Consider the following 19,816-nt stretch of genomic DNA (forward strand, 5'->3'; position numbering starts at 1 on the left):
TTTCACAAGACTACTTAGCAAAATTAACGAAAATCTAAAATAATGTTTATCATACAAAAACAATCATTTATGTAGTATAATGAAAATAAAATCTAGGAATCTGCTGAATAGTAGACATATTAATGATATTATATAGATAAGTGATCTTAAGATCATTTCAACATAAATTTATGTGATAATATATAGCATACCTAATAACGGACTAATGATGTCAATTGGTTTATTTAAAGTAATTTAGCTTGATTCGTTTGTAAACTCCACACTTCCATATAAGGTATCTTATCATCAGGAAAAATTAATATATTATACTTATCTAATAAATAAATGTTACATTTAAAAACAAAAAATATTAGGTGCCTTACTGCCTTCCTATATAATGCGATGGAACTTCCTGATAGTATCTTTTTACGTTAATTCAATTAACAACTAAGTACAAAATTTAAATAATTAGTGAATTATTTTTACGATATTTTGCATTATCTAATTAATTTCAATATGTTTTTTGACTTGTAGTGAAATTGTTGTTTGTAACACATTTATTGAAAATTATTGTGCAATATAATTTTTATCGTTTTGTATGTTTTATTGTCTTAATATTTCAACCATATTACTAGACGCGTCACATTTTCTTAGTGTTGTCACTTTTCTATACAATAATCATATTTAATATAGTTATTTATGAGTCCAAGCTCTAACTGCGATATAACTAATAGTGGACGAAAATGAATAATATTATTATTTATAGCACCGATAAGATTTAGATCAGATGCATTTATATCTACACAACTGCCAGTACACAGTGTTAATTTGGTTGCTATAACAGCGACTACCACCCGATTATTATAAATTATTATACATTATAATTATATACGCAAACATAATCTGCGGAGTAGCAACAGGCGAGACCAGCCCGCATCAAGCCACCAACGCGCACCCGGCCAATACCACCCAGTAGGCCAAATGTGGGGTTGTCAACCAACGCGTGCGTGCAAGATGCCACGTGCCAACGTTTTCTACCCTTCGCATCATAATGGACGTGAGTGTATTACGTTGTATTTTATTTTACCGGTTGATTTTTTTTTATACTTACGCAAACCAGAGAATAGAGATTATTCTAAAATACTTATCGAATAGTAAATTTGATTATAGTACTTACTACTTACACCATTTTAAAAATTGTCATTCATCTTATTTTTGATGGTGAGCAGAACTGAAGGGTTTAACGTTTAAATACTTTAAAATGCCATGAAATAATAATAATAATAATATAACAAAATATGTTTGTATAAACCAGTGATTCCCAACTGGTGGTCCGCGGACCACCGGTGGTCCGTGGACTCATCTTAAGTGGTCCGCGAATAAAAAAATTTAAATTGAAAAAATGAGCGAAATTATACTTGATATTTTTGTTATTAACGGCTTAGCGTCTAAGTAACAGCCAGATAACACACTATCGCAACCGATGACAATTTATGTACGGATATAAATAACATTCGGTCATGCGGGTATAGCTGAATTGTGATAAATATTTATCTGCGTTTTTCCACTATACTACTATAATATTACGGTAACTATTACTAGTTATGTCTCATAATCCGTCGATAATTTTATCACGTAGGTATTACCTACTCGTTTCGTATTTTATCTTCATTAATATTTTATCTATTATTATTTTACTCGTATTATATTTATTTGTCATATCGTAAGTTAGTACATTACGTGACTTCGCTTTACGAAAAGTACATATTTTCTTGTGCGTTGTTTGATTAATTAACATTTATTTGTTTGTATAATTATATATTATACTTATTATAGTATAATATTACTATTAAACATGCCGAAAAGAAAATACAATGATGAATACATTAAATTTGGTTTCACCGATATTACAGTGAATAAGGAAGTAAGACCACAGTGCGTGATTTGTACAACAGTTCTCAGTAATGATGCACTAAAACCTGCAAAATTAGAACGACATTTGAAGACAGTCCACCCAAATTTTAGTGATCGTTCTCGAGAATTCTTTGAAGGTAAGAAGGAAAACTTTAAAAAAATGAAACTTGGGACAAGTGGTACGAGATTTGAAACCTCTGAAAAAGTGCTTCATACCTCATATGAGATCTCCCTATTAATTGCAAAATCTAAAAAACCTCATACTATTGGTGAAACTTTGATCAAACCGTGTTTGTTGAAAGCCACAGAAGAGATTTTAGGTAAGGAAGCAGCAAAAAAAATACAAAACATTCCTTTATCAAATAACACTGTAAAATCGCGAATAGGAAATATGTCACAAGACATTGAAGAACAGCTTATATGCCTCATAAAAAAATCTCCCTGGTTTGCTCTTCAGTGTGACGAAAGTACGGATGTAGCACAATGTTGTCAATTGCTAATCTTTGTTCGATTTTTAAGTGCAGATAATACAATAAAAGAAGAATTATTACTATCACAAGTATTAGAAACTACGTCAAGAGGGGTTGACGTTATGAAAATAATCCTTGATTATTTTGAAAAACATAAACTAACGTGGGAAAATCTTGCTGGATTTTGTACCAATGGCGCTCCTGCTATGCTCGGATCACGTTCAGGTTTAGCTACATTGGTAAAACAAAAAAATCCAACCACATTAACTACGCATTGTATTATACATCGTCAAGCGTTGGCGTCCAAAACATTACCAAAAGATCTAGCTTTTGCGATGAAAATATCCATACAGTTAGTGAATGCTGTTAAAAATAGTGCACTCAATACACGTGTTTTTCAAAAATTATGTGCAAATATGGACGCTGAGTATGAAACATTACTATTTCATACTGAAACAAGATGGCTTTCAAAAGGAAATATGTTGGCACGTTTATTTGAGCTTCGAGAGGAGTTGAAGGCTTTTTTAATCGATAAAGGTATGAACTATTTACATGAGCAACTTTGTGAGCCAAAAATTGAAATGCAAATTGCATATCTTGCGGATATATTTGGCCACTTAAATCACCTAAATTTGCAACTGCAAGGTTATGGTAATGTTAAACTTGAAGGTTCCGCAAATATTTTCGTATTTGAAGATAAAGTTCGCGCTTTTGTCTGCAAGATAAATCTTTGGATTGACAAAACTCAGATGAAAAATTATTCTGTATTTCCTACACTGCGAGTTCTTATTGATGACGAACACTACAAATGTTTTACAGAAGATATTCAGAATAATGTATTAGAACACTTAAGAGTCCTTAAAGAGGAATTTACCAGATACTTTCCAGAATATGGTGTAGTAGACACTGATGTTGTTAAGAAGTTAATTCGTAATCCTTTCACTGTCGAAGTCAACAATGTTCAAGAAGAAATGCAAGATGAATTAATAGATCTTCAGAACGACAGCAACTTGAAGAGTTCGTTTGAATATAGTACAAACTTAGAAGAGTTTTGGTGTAAAAAGGCCATGGGATATCCAAACATTCGGCAAACAGCATTACGTTTCCTCATAGTTTTTTCAACCACATATTTATGTGAGCAAGGATTTTCTTCACTATTATCTATAAAAAATAAACAACGAAATCGTCTGAATCCAAGTGATGATATGCGACTGGCACTAAGCAACAGCATCGTTCCAAGAATTTCACAACTGGTAAAAGAAGCGCGCCCTAATAAGTCACATTAATACTCAATAATATACATTTGTTATATTTTTTTCTCATTGAATAAATAAAAAAAAATGTAAAATTTAAATTTGTATCAGCTTTTTTTATTAAATTAAATTTTTAAATAAATAAGTTAAAATATTTTTCCACGACATAAACTGTATTTCTGATTTTATTTTGTACCTAGAAATTATAAACTATATATAAAACTATAAAAAAAATAAGTAATATAAAGAGGGGGGGAGGGTTGAAATCAGGGAGTGGTCCGTGACGGTGAAAAATTTATAAAAGTGGTCCGTGCCTATTGTTGAGTTGGGAACCACTGGTATAAACATATCACTTTTATAATAAGTACAAATATTATATGCGTATACCTATATTTTATACTCAGAATAGAAATATATATAACTGTATAAACATAAACCATAGGTATAAATAATTATATAAACGTGTTTTAAAATTTCAGTACCGTGTACGGTACTAATCTTATTTGTAAGAATAAGAAAGAAAATACTCATTTTTTAGGGACACATAATTGTTTTGTGACTTGACTAGTATCACATAAAAAAGTCTGAGAACTCGTTTGTACTACTCCTAGATTTTAAATTGCACGGGTGCTTGGCTGTGTTTTATGAGAAACATGTTGCATTTAAAAAAAATCTTTTATCTTATTTTCGATGATTGTTGCATCTTATTTAATGTATAACACTTGTTGCTTGTGCGGTATGATACCCAACAGAATATACAAATAAAATATATGCACGAAACTGTAAACTATTGTTCTATATTATGGTATAAACTGTATAAGAAATCAGATTAACATATTTAGGGCTTATAATTGAATTATTACATTGGAGCAAAACCGTAACATGCATGGGATTTATTATTTGTGTCATTGATTACCACACCCCCAAAAGAAAAAATAAACAATTAAATTAAGAATATTTAAATTTTATATTTTGCCGATTTCATTATTATATAGATTAGAAATTAAGCACTACCTTTTCTCCGTCAACTATTGAGCATAATGAGTTTATTTTTGCAATACAAGGCAGTTGTTAATTGAAAATAACGAATTTTCAAAATTAATCTTTGATTTAAAACAATTGTTTTATAACAATCAATGTTAATAAACTATATTAAAGTACGTCATAGCCCATGATAATAAGCACTCCCGTCTACCCAGAATATTGGCATCATCCGTGAATTCCGGGTGAAATGTTAGGTTTATCGATCTCATCCTGCAGGACCCTACTTAAACTCACCCCTCCGTTCATCTTATCGCCGTACCAAGACCGTTTGTATTTTATATATTTCGGCTACCACCTGCAGTCGCAATCGGCTGCCTGCTGCGTTCGACTGTCTGTTGCTGCGCTGTTTCACCTGTTATTACCTTTCGGCTTTAATGCAGTTATTTTTAACAATTTTACATTTTTATCCACTTTCACTTGCTGAGCATTTCACAATTAGCTTATTTTTAGATTGAATATCGTGTTAGTTTACACTATGACAACTTAAATAATAGTATCCAATAGCTCTATAGTGTAGTAAGTAATTTATCATTACTCATTAATCGTTTTATATTAGTATAGATTTATTTTTGATTATTTGAATTAACATTGAAAACTATTTTTATTTATTTTTAGCACGTATTTGATATCAGAGCGTATACTAGATTTTATAGACTAGTAAAAATCAATTTGAAGAGCTTTCACATTTTATATTAGTTTTCAAATTTAACATAGAAGGCATTCAAGAATTGATGGTATGCATATGACTTAATATTATTTAAATTACTATTTATATGAAATGTACATTACACATACAGTTGTTACTTAAGAACACTAATTCGTTTTAAATAAATATATATAATAAATTGAGCTAGGATTTACATATTGTATTATAATTTTTAAGATAGTAAAATATGCATTTAATTTTATTAGAACACAATATGCAAAAATATGCAATAGAAAATATATAATCAGTGAATTTACCAATTATTTCCAAAATATCATAAAGTGGAAGAGAAACGATGTATAATATTTTAAAATAAATTGAATTAAGTTAATTCTTATGTGAGATACACTAGTTTTGTTATTTTTAGTCCTAAATAAAATCCATAATATTATCCATATTAATTTTTTTTTTGTCTCAGACAAAATCACTGATTTTATGAAACTGAAATATTAGAAGATTCATATAGCACGGCATCTTATTTGGCTTTTTATAAGTACTAGCTTCGGTTAAATACGTGATAAAATATACATTTTTGTTTGATGTTTAACTTTTTAACGCACCTAAATATATGACTTCGTGCAAATAATTAAGATATACTTACGTAATTTTTCATTTTAAAATCTTACAACGTTGAGTGTTCAAAAGAGTTAAAAATATTAAATGTGGAATTATCATTGAATCATTTTGAGGTAATTCGTGACATAACAAACCAAATTTATAAAAATATACCAATGCCTATATATGCGTAATTCTTATTCCTAAAAATAAAGTATTAATAGACAATATTATTATGAATCACGATGGATTTACCTGTTTACGACGTTTACGTATATATAGGTTGGTGGCTGCATCTGAATTCCATGCCACCTTTTAGAGGGGTATGTCCAAATTGCATGCCGTGAATCCACAAGTTTATTTATCATATACACGATCCACTTATGTGCGCAACTTAAACTTGATTTTTCTAATTTAAAAAGAAAAATCATGAAGAGAAACGTTTTTTATGTGTTTTAAAAAAAAAAAATAAAGGTTAAGTTGTGCACATAAGTGCATGATAAATAAAGATAAATTTGTAGGTACGTGGCATGCAATTCGGAAAGACCCCACTAAAAAGTAAGAGTTGGCATGCAATTTGAACATTCCAATTTATGTTTATTTTTTATTTATTATTTTTATCAATACTACCTACTATTTATTAATATAACAATATTTTATGCTTTGAAGCAGGCAAGTATACAAAAAACAACATAATAAAACAATTTTTTCCTCGTTACTCGAAAATATTTCAGGAGGGATTTGACCCCCCTCCCTGTATACGTGCCTGCTTTGAAGTGTATTATAAAATTGTCAATTTGAGTTGTATATAATGTATTGATATGATTAAACTGTTGCTATATTTTATAATAGTGATGTTTTAGTTCCGATATTTTGTCGGCATATCTTAACTAACGTAAAATGATTTATAAAAGTATATTATATACTATATAGGTATATATGATAGATAAAGATAGATATAGACAAATAGATAAATATATATAGTTAAAATTTTGCTGTTGGTTTTGTATATGATATAGTTATTTAGACAAGGACGAATTCAAGGGGACAGTCGATCCCTTTTCAATCGTGGAAATCATTTTAATTTAATTAGGTACTTAACCCTTAATAATAATATCATAATATTTTATCGCTGTTAAACGGCACGTAACAATATACTTATTTATTCAATGAATAACTAAACAAATATGTATAATCACAGATTAAGGAATAAATGTCTATAAATTAATTGTTTTAAGTCTAAATTGTCTATTGTAAAAACTATTAACGCTGTTTATTCGTCTTTTTATTACGATAAAAATTCAATAATAAATATAAACATCTATGTATTTCTGTTGATCACACAGAAAAAGTGTAGTATTCAGTGTTCTTACATTTAATTAAATTAAATAATGTATTAATATTTTCCGTTATTATCAAATAATATATATTAAATATAGTAGATATTTTTGGTAAATATAAAAAAATTTAAATTGTTCGGGCGTTATTTTTTGTTTTGTTTTTTTAGATAAGCACGATTCACCACTATTTATACAATAATTAATTTCTACATTTCGTCAAAAAGTTGTGTGTACACAGTGACAATATCACATTAACAATGACCGGAAACAAAACAAGAAAGCTGCAAAGAAAAACCAAATTTAACCGAAGTGATATTATAAAATCAAAGCTGTTTATGATTATTCAAATACTGATTGTTTTCTATACATTGTTTTATTTATATATACCCATTGATCATTTATTGTATACCTTCCACGAACAAGAGACACCAGCACAGACGTTTATTTGTGTACGCATAAAATAAATTATAAAATTTATCACATCGCGATTTCTTATAATAGCTTATAATCAGTGCTGGAATTGAAAAAATAAAAAAAAAGTAGACCATTATCAGACTTCTAAATGCGCTTCCCTTAAAATAATCGAATACGATCACCTTAAACTTTTAATCATCAAATAAATAATAACAATATAGGAACACTATGACTATAATATACTAAAAATACTACTTATAAACAATGATTGCAATTAATATTTTTGAACAATAGCAATTCAATCTCAATGAAAATGAGTTTGACTTGATTACATTTATGTCACTTCATTTATATTACTTTAAACCATATTCCGTGGCTGTTACGCAATACCATAACAATTAAAATATTGTATTTGGATTAAAATATTTAATTCAATAACATTTTGAGAGGTAAAATTTACAAGAATAATCTAGAATTAATATATATTTATTTATTTTTTTTAAAGTAAGTACCGTTCTTCGTTTTAATGAAAATATTTAAAAGAATACATTTTATATCCCATAAAGATAGCATTGATTATAATATAATTTATTATTTATTCAACACTAATACTCTCTTTTCCAGTAACAGTTATTTCTTTGGAAAATTAAAATCACAAATAACACTATTAATACGCACTGTTGTTTAATATTTATTTTAATTTATCTTAATTAATTTAATTCTATTATGAAAGTATTAAACTTTATTTACCGAGGTAGGTGTTATACTGATAAAAATTTAAGGATTGGGTATCAGCGCATAAGCTGCGGATACTATAAATATTTGCTGATATCACAATATATATATATATTATTATTATTATTATATTATCAATCTTTAAATTCAACCTTCATTCTTAACAGATCTCATTACAAAACGTACAAATATTGTAATTATTATTTATTATATACTGTTGAGTATTGACGAACAAAATAATATTAAGTCGACTCATATTACCTGCTCACTTAGGCTCACTACTAATTAAAATAATTATTTATAAAATGTGTATTAATTTTTAATGTCGCTTCTACATCTTATATCATGTAAATGTAACATGATCAGTATACCTATACTTTTTACTAATTGACCGGCATTTTGTTCACTCAGAGCAATCGGAGACATAATATGGCGCTTTTTATGTGTAATTGTGCTTTAATATTATACTCTGTATAGTGTATTCCAAGCTATTACATATTATACCTTACAGAACTGTTATTATATTGGTTTAAGCTATCTTTATGATTATATATTTATTATGTTCAACCGTTTCAACCCTAAATTAGTTTATATTGTATATTTTTTTTTTTGTTTAAGAAAATAATAATTATTGTTAATAAACTATTATTATTGTTATTTTAATTTTTAAAGTTTTATCATGTAGCCTAAATTCATTTAATGAATTTTTGTGTTATTTTTTTTTTACACTTCGTAGACAGATTGAGTTTGCTCAAAACTTGTTTTACGCAATATAAAGAATATACAACATACAAAACTATGAGTTGGTAAACATTTATTTTGAAACGTTTTTAAGATTTAAAATTAAATACATATTATTGCACACTTTTTTAAAGTTTTTTTTTTTACTTAGGTATATATAATCTAGTCGTCGTGATTTATCTCTGGGAAATTTTTATTTACGTTTAAGCTTATGTTTTAGGTAAAACCGTCAATTTTTAAACGTCTTATTGACTATTGTCAATAATTCTTGATGAATAAAAATAATCAATAAACATTTGTAGCTACTTAATGCTTGTCTTTCGTGAATGTTAACATTTTTAACATTTCTAACATAGAAAGATATTTAATTAAATTCCTAAATACCTATTATATATATAAACAAACCTGACAAAGCAATAGGGTCAAAGTTTTAATTTTGAGTATTTCATTAGTATTATGTAATACGTAATGTATATTAATAGGCAAATGAAAAAATGTTCTGATTTTGAACTTTGATAGTACTTTCTGATAGCAAATTGGAAACTTTAAGTTTGAAAAGTAATTCAAATTTAAAATTCCCAGTATTTTTAAAAATAAACAAAAAAAAAAAAATAAGGAAAACGGGAGTTTATATGAAAAATTAGTTTTTGACTAAATAAATTTTCAATATTTTGTTTTAATTAAAATACGAATAATCGTAGATATTTGAAGTTGTTTATATATGATATTATCATTTTCTATACATGATCAAATTTCTAGGGTTTCTATTAAGTTTTTCATATGCCAATTAAAAAATATCTAAAATACAACACAATCATACTATTTTTTTATAAACGGCTGTGAAATTCTTCAAATTATTTTGTAGTTAAAAATGTATAAAAGGACCAATTATTATAGCTTAGATAAACATTATATTTTAGCACAAGTTTGTCAAGATTGCTTATTAATTAAATAATTTTTATTTTATAGATAAATGTGCAGTAAGAATGTTCAAATCTGTACAATATAACATATTTTAATGAAATCTTAAACTTAAATTGTATGCGTATATGATCCATTTTTTTTATAAGCAATGATATTTTAAAATACCAGTATGTAGGTAGATTAATTGCAAGATACCTAATTATAGTATTTGAATCAATTTTCCCTAATTTACGGGAAGATTGTATTGACTTAATAGTTTATAAGTAATAACAATAATATAATATGGTACAAGTATGTATATTATGATAATAATTAAAATTTTATAATATTACATTATTATAAAAACAATGTTTTTTATTTCAAAAAGAAATAAGCCTACCAAAATACAAATAGCAAAATAAATTACTTTAACAGCGATATAAATAAATCATAAAACATATTTACTAAAAAATAATAATAATATATAGACTGACAGACTTTCTTCATTCAGAATCGTTTTTGATATGCAAAGATTATTGTTATTATACGTAATTTATTCAATATAATATAAAAAAAGGTGGGAAGTGGATATCGCTCTGTTGTATAGTACAGATGGAGATATATCAGTGTATACGAAAGACGATTCTGAACGGAGATGATTTGTCAGTCTAGGATAATTAGTAGGATATATCATATTATTACCTATATTTAAATTGTAATTTAATCGTTATTTTACTCGATTTTGTAAAAAAATAAATTTCATACGCTCATACATTTTTTTCTATATTGACACTGAAATTTTTTTTACAGTTACTTGAAGGAAAACTTATGAATAAGCTTGTATTAGGTAAAAACCTTATGTATAAATCACAAAAATTATACAAATGTTCAACTTCAAAATTCTTTGAAAATTTTCCCGATTTTGATATAATATTTCGTTAACATTATAATAACTTTATAATAAATTGTAAATTCAATACATTCCTCACTTTGTTCAGAATCTAAAATAATACGCTAGTACGTTACACAGTTTGAATTAAATTTTGTTAAAAACATTGAATTTAAAATATCGATGTGTATATAAAAGTTTCAAGTATCAACGAATATTATAAACAATATAATTTATTATAACCGAATAAATGTATAATTTCATCCAAATAAAATTTGGACAACAAGTGTCTATAATATATATATGTATAATTTAAAATTTTTTTTATAAGTGTCATATATATTTTAGGAAATTTATACACAATTTTCAATCCTTGGTTGTAAAAATTGAACAATTTATACATTTTTCATTACTACATTATTTGCAAATTTTTGTGATTTTGACGAAATTCGTTCAAATTTGAAAAATCGGTTAGGGTTATATATATATATATATTATGAGTTACTACTAATTACCTATACATGTATTATTAATGACAGCTTAGACGTTAGATTTACCTATGTATATATATCGGAAGAACTAGATTCTGAAATCAGTTATTATTGACACGCGATGATTATCAATTTGTTCATTATTATTATAGTTATTTTACTTTAGAATTCAGAGATTCCCAAAATTTTTTTACACGTAGACTACGTGCCAATTTTTTTAATTTTTGTAGAATCTTAAAATTGAGTTTTTGCAAAATCATCTAATTGTTTTTTATAGTTTACACAGATCTGCACATAACTTGAATAGGGTTTACAATGGAATGCAAATTTTTAAAATAAAAAAAGGCGTTCAGTTTGTTTTTATTCATACCTTGATGATTTCATAAACATTGCCTAACTTAAGTATATTTAATCTATGCTCATACTGAAAAATAAAATATTTTTATATGAATTGGATAATTATACTAAAAGAAAATCACTGTTCGGACGGAAAAAATAAAGTATCACAATTTTAATATGCTCCATGAATTGTATACCTAATACAAATATAATTTCGAATTAAAATTGTACTTTTGAGATAATAAAATATCGTTATTAAAATAATCTATCTTTTCGTATGTAACATTATTTTATAATCTAATCAGTAAAAACGGGCATTTGGTAAATTATAATATCTTTATTTTTTTAAATTATTTTAATAAAACAATTAATTTAAGTTAATTAACAAAATAATTTCAATTTTATACTTATATAACATCATCATTGATAATAACATAGGAATTTACAATAAAAATCTCATTTTTAATATTTTAAAGAAAATTTAAATTATTATTTTTGTGACAATAGTTATACATTATTTATGAGTTTATGACTATGTAAGTTTCTCGAAAAAATTTAAATACATGAAAATATCGTATTATATAATTGTGAATATAGTCCAAATCTTGTTAATGCTAATGTAATAATTTATTCACTAATTTCTGTTTAATAAATCACAAGGTTTTGTAGTGATACTATTAAATCCGTCTAAAATAGCATTGAACCCAGAGTATGGTTTTTCACATTTACAGCAGTTATCAGGATCATTAAAATCTATATAAGAACATATAAATCCTGCTCCGTAATCTCTGGCAAAATTACCCTAAACAATTAAATTATTAAAAACATTATTGTATAATATATATATAAAAATATGTTCACCAAGAAAATACTACCTTTTCATTAAAGGATGCTAAAGATTCTACACACCAAATACACGTTTCTTGTGGTTGTAAACAAACCTATAAAAAAATGTTATTTCAAAATATATTCATTTTTATGCAAATTGGTAAACATTTTTGGGAAATTAAACTAGCGCTTTGTTATACTTCATTTTTATAAACAAACAAATTAATGCCTATTTTATAAGACAAGATAATTTTTTAATATATGTAAGTAATGTACTAATGAAATAGTACAATAATCATTCCTATATTTTATCATACATGCCCGCATATATTTTCTCCGTCGTACAAATGGAAAAAACATCTGATTTATTTTGTGTTCAGTTATTCCAATTTCAAGTTTTTAGCTTTATATTGAATTGAATTAACCGAAAATCAAACTTAAAGGTAACAAAATTATGTGTCTTTTCAATGGTTTTTTATAATACTTTAATTTTTATGAACATTTTATTATTTTAAAATATTAATATTTTACAGATACTTATTCATATCTTTCTTAGAAAAATCGTAAAAATCTAACGATAGAACACACATATTCTTATTTTTATTAGGTAGGTTAATAATAGGTAAATTCAATCTAATATTTAAAGTAACATAGAATTGGAACTGATGGACATCTATAAATTGTAATGTGTTATGCATTAATTAATGATACAACACATGCGGTTGTCCGTCCTCTAAAGATATACTTTGTGATACCTAATCTTTATAATATGTACTTTGATTTTTGATGATACGTTAATTCAAATAGACATAATAATAGTTTAAAATTTGTCTAGTTAGAATTAGTACCAAAAAAAAAAAAAAACAGTTTTATTAACGTTTATTCGTTATTTTTCTGATTTTCTCGGTATTTTAATTTGAGCTGATAACTCACGATTTTATGTAATAGGCAAAATAACATAAATCATATAGTACTCTATAGCTGTGAATGGAATGTCGGTAAGATTAGACATGATAAGTATACCTAAAAGTACGTCCGAAATAGCAATCTTTATAACTATTCTTCTGTGGCATAGTGGATGACCATATTAATAAGATAACTAATAATAAATCATTTAAAAATTCATAATAAATTTGTATACCTTCTCCGTGACTAAATCACAATACGTAAGTGAATCACTGGGATTAGATGCTGGGTGAATTCTAAATTTAAAATGTGTTTTTTCTTTTGGAATAGCTGCCTTTTTTAAGACATCTTTTAATTTATCCTAGAAAAATATTATTGATTATAAGATACAATTCTGCACTTTCTAGAATTCTAGATAATAATGTTTCAATACCAACGTATAATCTGTATATGATGCATTCATTGGAGCTATTCCATTTATGAAATCTTCGCTGGTGCAATCGTTTAAGTCCATAAGTGAAACAACATAAAAATTCGTAAGCGAATCTATTACATTAATATTCAACCCTTTAAAAAATATTTAAAATAAAAATTATATTTTTAATATATAAATGAATCATTAAACTAATAAGTAATTATTGTTTATAATACATTATATTATACGTACTGAACTTTTGTAGTTGTACACACAGGCTATGGTTTCTTTAATGATTAATGATAATGAATTAATAAAATTATTGGTATTAATAATACGTATTTCTTTATTTTTTATGACCATTAAATATGTCATAACTGAATTACCAACAAAATCAACTTTATTGTTTGTAATGTTTGTATACTTACAGTTATTTTTTAACTGATAAATATGATACTGCATATTTTTTCTAAAAATGTTAGAGCTTGAATGATCATCAATTTTTTAAAAATCACTAAGAAACTCTAGCATTGATTATGTATTAAGGTAAGACAGCATTACTACATCTAATAAGAAATCTTAAATTATTAAGTAATGATTTAAACTTTTAAACTATTAATTAATGTACTGTAACCTAACCTAAGAATGCCGTTGTTAACAAGTTAGTGTACCAAAATCAATGATAAGACACTAATTATTTCAGAAAAATATTGACTGCGGTCATCAATTTTAACCGTTCATTCAAACAAATAAGTTAATTTTGTTATCAAAACTACGTAGGTATTTAGAACATTTTAAATCATTAAAAAATTATACTCAATGAAAAATAATTAAGAAATATATTATTTCATTTTGTTGAAATACTACTTTATCAGTATGAAAAAACTCTTTCTATGAATATAACAACAAAATATGCATCCGGTTTCTATATAAATGTAAGACTTAAGTTTATACATGAATAACTTTTTTATTATTATAAATATATAAACATACATAGATACTTACATGGTATCTTTGGGTAGGTATACTGATCTATTAGAAATCGTCCTGTTAAATCAAGAGCAATGATCAAATCAGGAAAATTTTTTTTCATCACCTCGAGATATTTTTTTAAATTTTCAGAATATCCCGGAAATTCAACAGAATCATACTAAACAAAAGATATAGGTTATGATAATTTTTTATGTGATACTTCTGATTATTAAGTTAAAAATATGGAATATATAAAATAGAACATTCAAAAGGAAATTTCAATCTGTTAAGTACCTACTACGATATACGATTAAAATAAAAAAATATACATATGTTTATTAATAAATGAGTTAGTCCGTGAATTTTTGTAGTCATTGTGGTATCAATGAATAATGAAAATAAATTGTACAATTTTGTTAATTCAATAAACTATCAAGAAGCTTACGCTGAAATACAGTATAGATATAATAGTCTCAAATAATATAATTAGAAAATACTTCATTTATCATACCATTAAGTACGGAATTCTATTTTTCTTATAAATAATAATATTATGTACATATATGTTACATACAAAGTCCGGAGTTGTACATTGCGCAATTTGTACAGTGATTTTTGTACACATTGCGAATTGTACAATGTTGCTGTACAAAGTAACTAAATTGTACAAGTTATATTATACAATTCGCGATGTGTACAATAATCATTTTACAAATCACAAAATTTAAAAACATATAAAAATTACAGTTTTTCGTATAAAAAAAATACTATTACAAAACTATATATTACTATACATTGTACACATTGTGATATAAAATAAAAAACACGAATCTATAGTAAGATATATATATAAAATCATCTCTTATAGTCTTACGAGATGTGTTTCCCACGTTATGTGGAATATAACATATATTAGTAAAGGTACAATAAATTGTAATCTAAACTTGATTATATAACTAAAAATAATTCAAATTTAAGTAGATATGACATTTATTTAGATATTGTGTATCTTGAATATCATACCGCAAAAATTTAAACATTGCATTTATTTGTTTGAAAATCAAAACTAAATTGGTACTTACGTCATACTCTAAACCTGTAAGAATAAGTCCACCAATCCCTTGATGTTCGTCCAAAAAAGTTTTTAAGCTTTTCATTTCTTCTAACGAATTAGTTCCGCCATTAGACGATTCACAAGCAAGCATTTCAGCCCATTCTTGTATAGTGTCATGGCCGTAGTATAAAAATAGACGACGAGAACCTTTCATCTTTAATATGTTGTCTAAATATGCTACATCAATTATAAAACACATAAATATTGAATATATTTTATATTAAAATATTTAATATTAGGTAATACATTTCTCAAATTCTATTTTCTAGAGTACTACACTAAATGACGATACATCAAGTTGTTGAAGGCCGGATTAACCATAAACCAAAATATTTTATTAATTTATAATGGTCTATGAACAGTGCCTTGCCAGTTGCCACAACTGCTTAGACTTTAAGTAGGAAATAGTAGACTTTAATTTTTAGTAGACTAAAAACATAGGCTAATTTTATAGAATATAAACAAACAATACAGCAATATTTGTACTTTTATGAACGTGCTACCAATAGTTGACGGTAGATCGTTTTTTAGTAGGTATGCTGCGATGATTTAGCAGTCATAATAATGCCCAACTAAGTTTATTCCAACATGATATTTTAAATTATTTTCCGACTAATCCGTGACTGGCTTACTGAATATTCGCTTATGTGAAAAGATCATGGACTCCGATTTCTGAGCTCTATTGTAACACATTTCGGGCTGTCCACGATAACAGTGTCTCTGGCTCTAAATCTCCATCTAAATACGTGGATCGTTTTGACTGTCGGAAACTCGAAAATCAATCATATAACGATTTACTGGCTTAATAACGTGTTGAAACAACCGTTTGATTTTGCGTTTCTGGTGTGTTGGAATGCATAACTCTATTTCGTATGCTCCTGCTAGTTCTGAATAGTTAAACTGCGCGTTGGAATAAACTTAGATATTAGTACTGTCGTTTTCGACTATTAATAATGTTTTGTTTCAGGAAAAACATTTTTTCAACGATCATACAGTGTGGAATCAGTAATCATTATAATGGATATAATTTTATTATTAATGGTAAATATTTGTCAAACATAATATATGTTTTATTGTCATACGAATATTGGTAATTGTTATAATTTAACCGTAGACGCAGGTCTAGTCTGAATATGGCTACAGTTCAAAGGATTATGGCAGCGTTCCAAAAGGTGGAAGGGGCAATTTAGCGATGATGAAATTATAATGATAAAATATAAAATGTGCAATTTACAATCTCTATAGTAACAATAAGTAATTTTTTTTTATTTAAGATATACAATCCATACAAATAAGTACAATAAGTATATGTGAGATAGGGAATAAAAAAAATATTATTGGGGTGTTGTGATTGAGTAGTCACCCATTTAGTGGCACTTAACTTGGAATTTTTAAAACTTTATTTGTACAAATTAGTAAATAGTTTTGTCAAAACTACAACTTCAAACGTCGATAAAAAAAAAAAAAATGTTTCCATGTGTTTTGTATATTTTAAAGTTATGTTACAGAGTAAGACCTTGTATTATATAAAATCTTATTATAAATTTCACTTTTTGACTGAGCATAAAAAATGATATGATATAGGTATACGTATACCATTATATATAAAAAAAATTAATATTTCAAATATCTAAATATAGCTTAAACTAAGTCAAATATATTTGATGCAAATTTCAAGTGACTATGATAAACAATTTTTGAACTGGAAAAATACCATACAAATTTAAAATTCAGACGATTATTTAAAATATTTATAGAATTTTATTAAGCTATACTTTTTCAATAATTATCGTAAGAAAACTTATTTATGAGGTGTAATAAGACTATTTGACAAATTTCTATTACAATCGTTACTATATTTGTTAAATAGTCTTGTTAACAGGGTGTATCCTTGAGTACTTGTATTGAATTTTTAAACCTTAGGTATAACTGTATAAGCATTAAACATCTTATGATATTTTTAACTAGTTAAAAGTAGTTTAAACTTATGCAGTTAACTATAGTTAAAAATAAATTACTTTTTTTCTTATAAAATTAATAATTATACTTTTTGTTAAAGCTTAACAAATAATTATGAATATTGTAATTATTAAAAATGGATGTTGTGAAATTAATTTCTATGGGTTAGCTTTCAATATGTTCAAAGTCTATAGTAATTTACTATAAATTTTACTTTGTTAATACCCTCTAAATTATTAGAATATATAATAAGTCATATGCTAGGATGTTTTTACTCTCCTTAAAAACACATTTTTACCGGTAGGTAAAAATATCCTACTAAATAATCATGTGGGAGGTAATAATATATCCTAGAATATTTTTAACATTCTTGGAAAATAATGAGAATAATTTTACATGTGAAGGGGTATTGATAACCTAGGCTATTTACCGGGGGTAAAATATCCTAGGTTAAATTTATCCCCATCATATTTTTACTAGGAGGTATACATATCCTAAGTTATTTTTACCGAGGAGGGTAAAAATCACCTGTTACGCCGGCACTGAATATGCAATTACAGATTATTTGAAGATAACCTTATGTCTTCATTTATCTATGATACTATATTGACCAGTTTTCTTGAAGAACAGCATTATCAGGATATTAGGATCAGTTCCAAAAATTAAGTCAAATCATTTCTCATACATTTAACACGTCGAAATTGTTTGGCTTTTTTTAATATATAATAATATATATTCGATATTGAGTAATACTACCTAATGTTGTATTGTCCTCCTTACACATGCAAGGTACAGAAATTTGGTATTTTGAATCCACTTTAACCCCATCGTAACATATAGACGTGCAAGTTGCTGGTGTATCTGTAACTTGAACATCCGATAAACCACAAGAATTAGAACGGCCACCAAAAAAACAGCATGCCGATATACCAACGCCTGAAAATCAAACAATAAACTCATATTTTAATTGTTTTTGTAAATTGCGTATAACACAATAGTGCATCATCCAAAATATAATTAAATGTAAATTAATAAGTCAGCAGACTAAAATGTTATTACAACCGAGTTTACACAATTTATCTTACTTTATTCTATAATATAAAACATTTTATAATACTATAGTCTATAGACTTCATGTCTTCATCCTGATAAAAATGAACAAGTATAAAATATGACGCTCTATATGAATTTCGGTTTGAATATCGCTCAATTCGCGGAAATATCGGAGATGATCGAATTATACTCTTTACCTAAGCCAAAATGTTCGAATTATTGTGTTCGATCCGACCAGTGACTTTATTATACAACGAGATAAATTTAAAAATAAACGTAAATACCAACATAATTAACACAATTATTATGAAATACTGTACCTATGTTCTATGTAGTGTTTAAATTGTAAGTATTAATTAGTTTTGAAAAAATAACTTATTTTTCTAGTATAATTTTTATTAATGTTGAAAAAAAGTCAAAATATATTAATTGTGAAAATTTTATACATTCTACTATCACTTAATTTATAATACACAATTTACACAATAATTGATAATTATAATTATGTATGGCTATATACGAGTATAAAATATTAAGGGAAACTACTAAACCTAATGAAATCCTATACACTTTAAATACCGAATATTGATGTACTTATTTGTAGAATAAACTAGGTATTTATAAAAACACGTTTAGATATATAGTTTAACAATTTTTTTTCATTATCTGTCTAAAAAAAAAGCTCACTGTTTGGATCTTGAGATTTCGTGTATACTGTTAACGTAAGAATATTACTAATTAAAAGCAAAGAATTGTAAAAGTACATTTTTATAAATGCAGTGTATTAACATGAAAT

At 26.1% G+C, this 19,816-nt stretch overlaps 2 protein-coding genes across 2 annotated transcripts; one reads left to right on the forward strand and one right to left on the reverse strand.

Moving 5' to 3' along the window:
• Positions 1-993: 993 nt before the first annotated feature.
• Positions 994-3,649, forward strand: LOC113558018 (protein ZBED8-like). The gene is made up of 2 exons (XM_026963547.1): positions 994-1,036; positions 1,893-3,649. The coding sequence occupies exons 1-2, from the start codon at positions 994-996 to the stop codon at positions 3,647-3,649; spliced, it is 1,800 nt and encodes a 599-aa protein (XP_026819348.1).
• Positions 3,650-12,324: 8,675 nt separating this feature from the next.
• Positions 12,325-19,816, reverse strand: LOC113558720. The gene is made up of 8 exons (XM_026964235.1): positions 19,708-19,816; positions 18,724-18,903; positions 15,977-16,185; positions 14,928-15,072; positions 13,941-14,074; positions 13,743-13,868; positions 12,649-12,714; positions 12,325-12,575 (listed from the first exon to the last, which is right to left on the reverse strand). The coding sequence occupies exons 1-8, from the start codon at positions 19,784-19,786 to the stop codon at positions 12,408-12,410; spliced, it is 1,107 nt and encodes a 368-aa protein (XP_026820036.1). The 5' UTR covers positions 19,787-19,816; the 3' UTR covers positions 12,325-12,407.

The sequence above is a fragment of the Rhopalosiphum maidis genome, chromosome 3 (assembly GCF_003676215.2).
Source record: "Rhopalosiphum maidis isolate BTI-1 chromosome 3, ASM367621v3, whole genome shotgun sequence".
Classification (NCBI taxonomy): Eukaryota; Metazoa; Arthropoda; class Insecta; order Hemiptera; family Aphididae; genus Rhopalosiphum; species Rhopalosiphum maidis.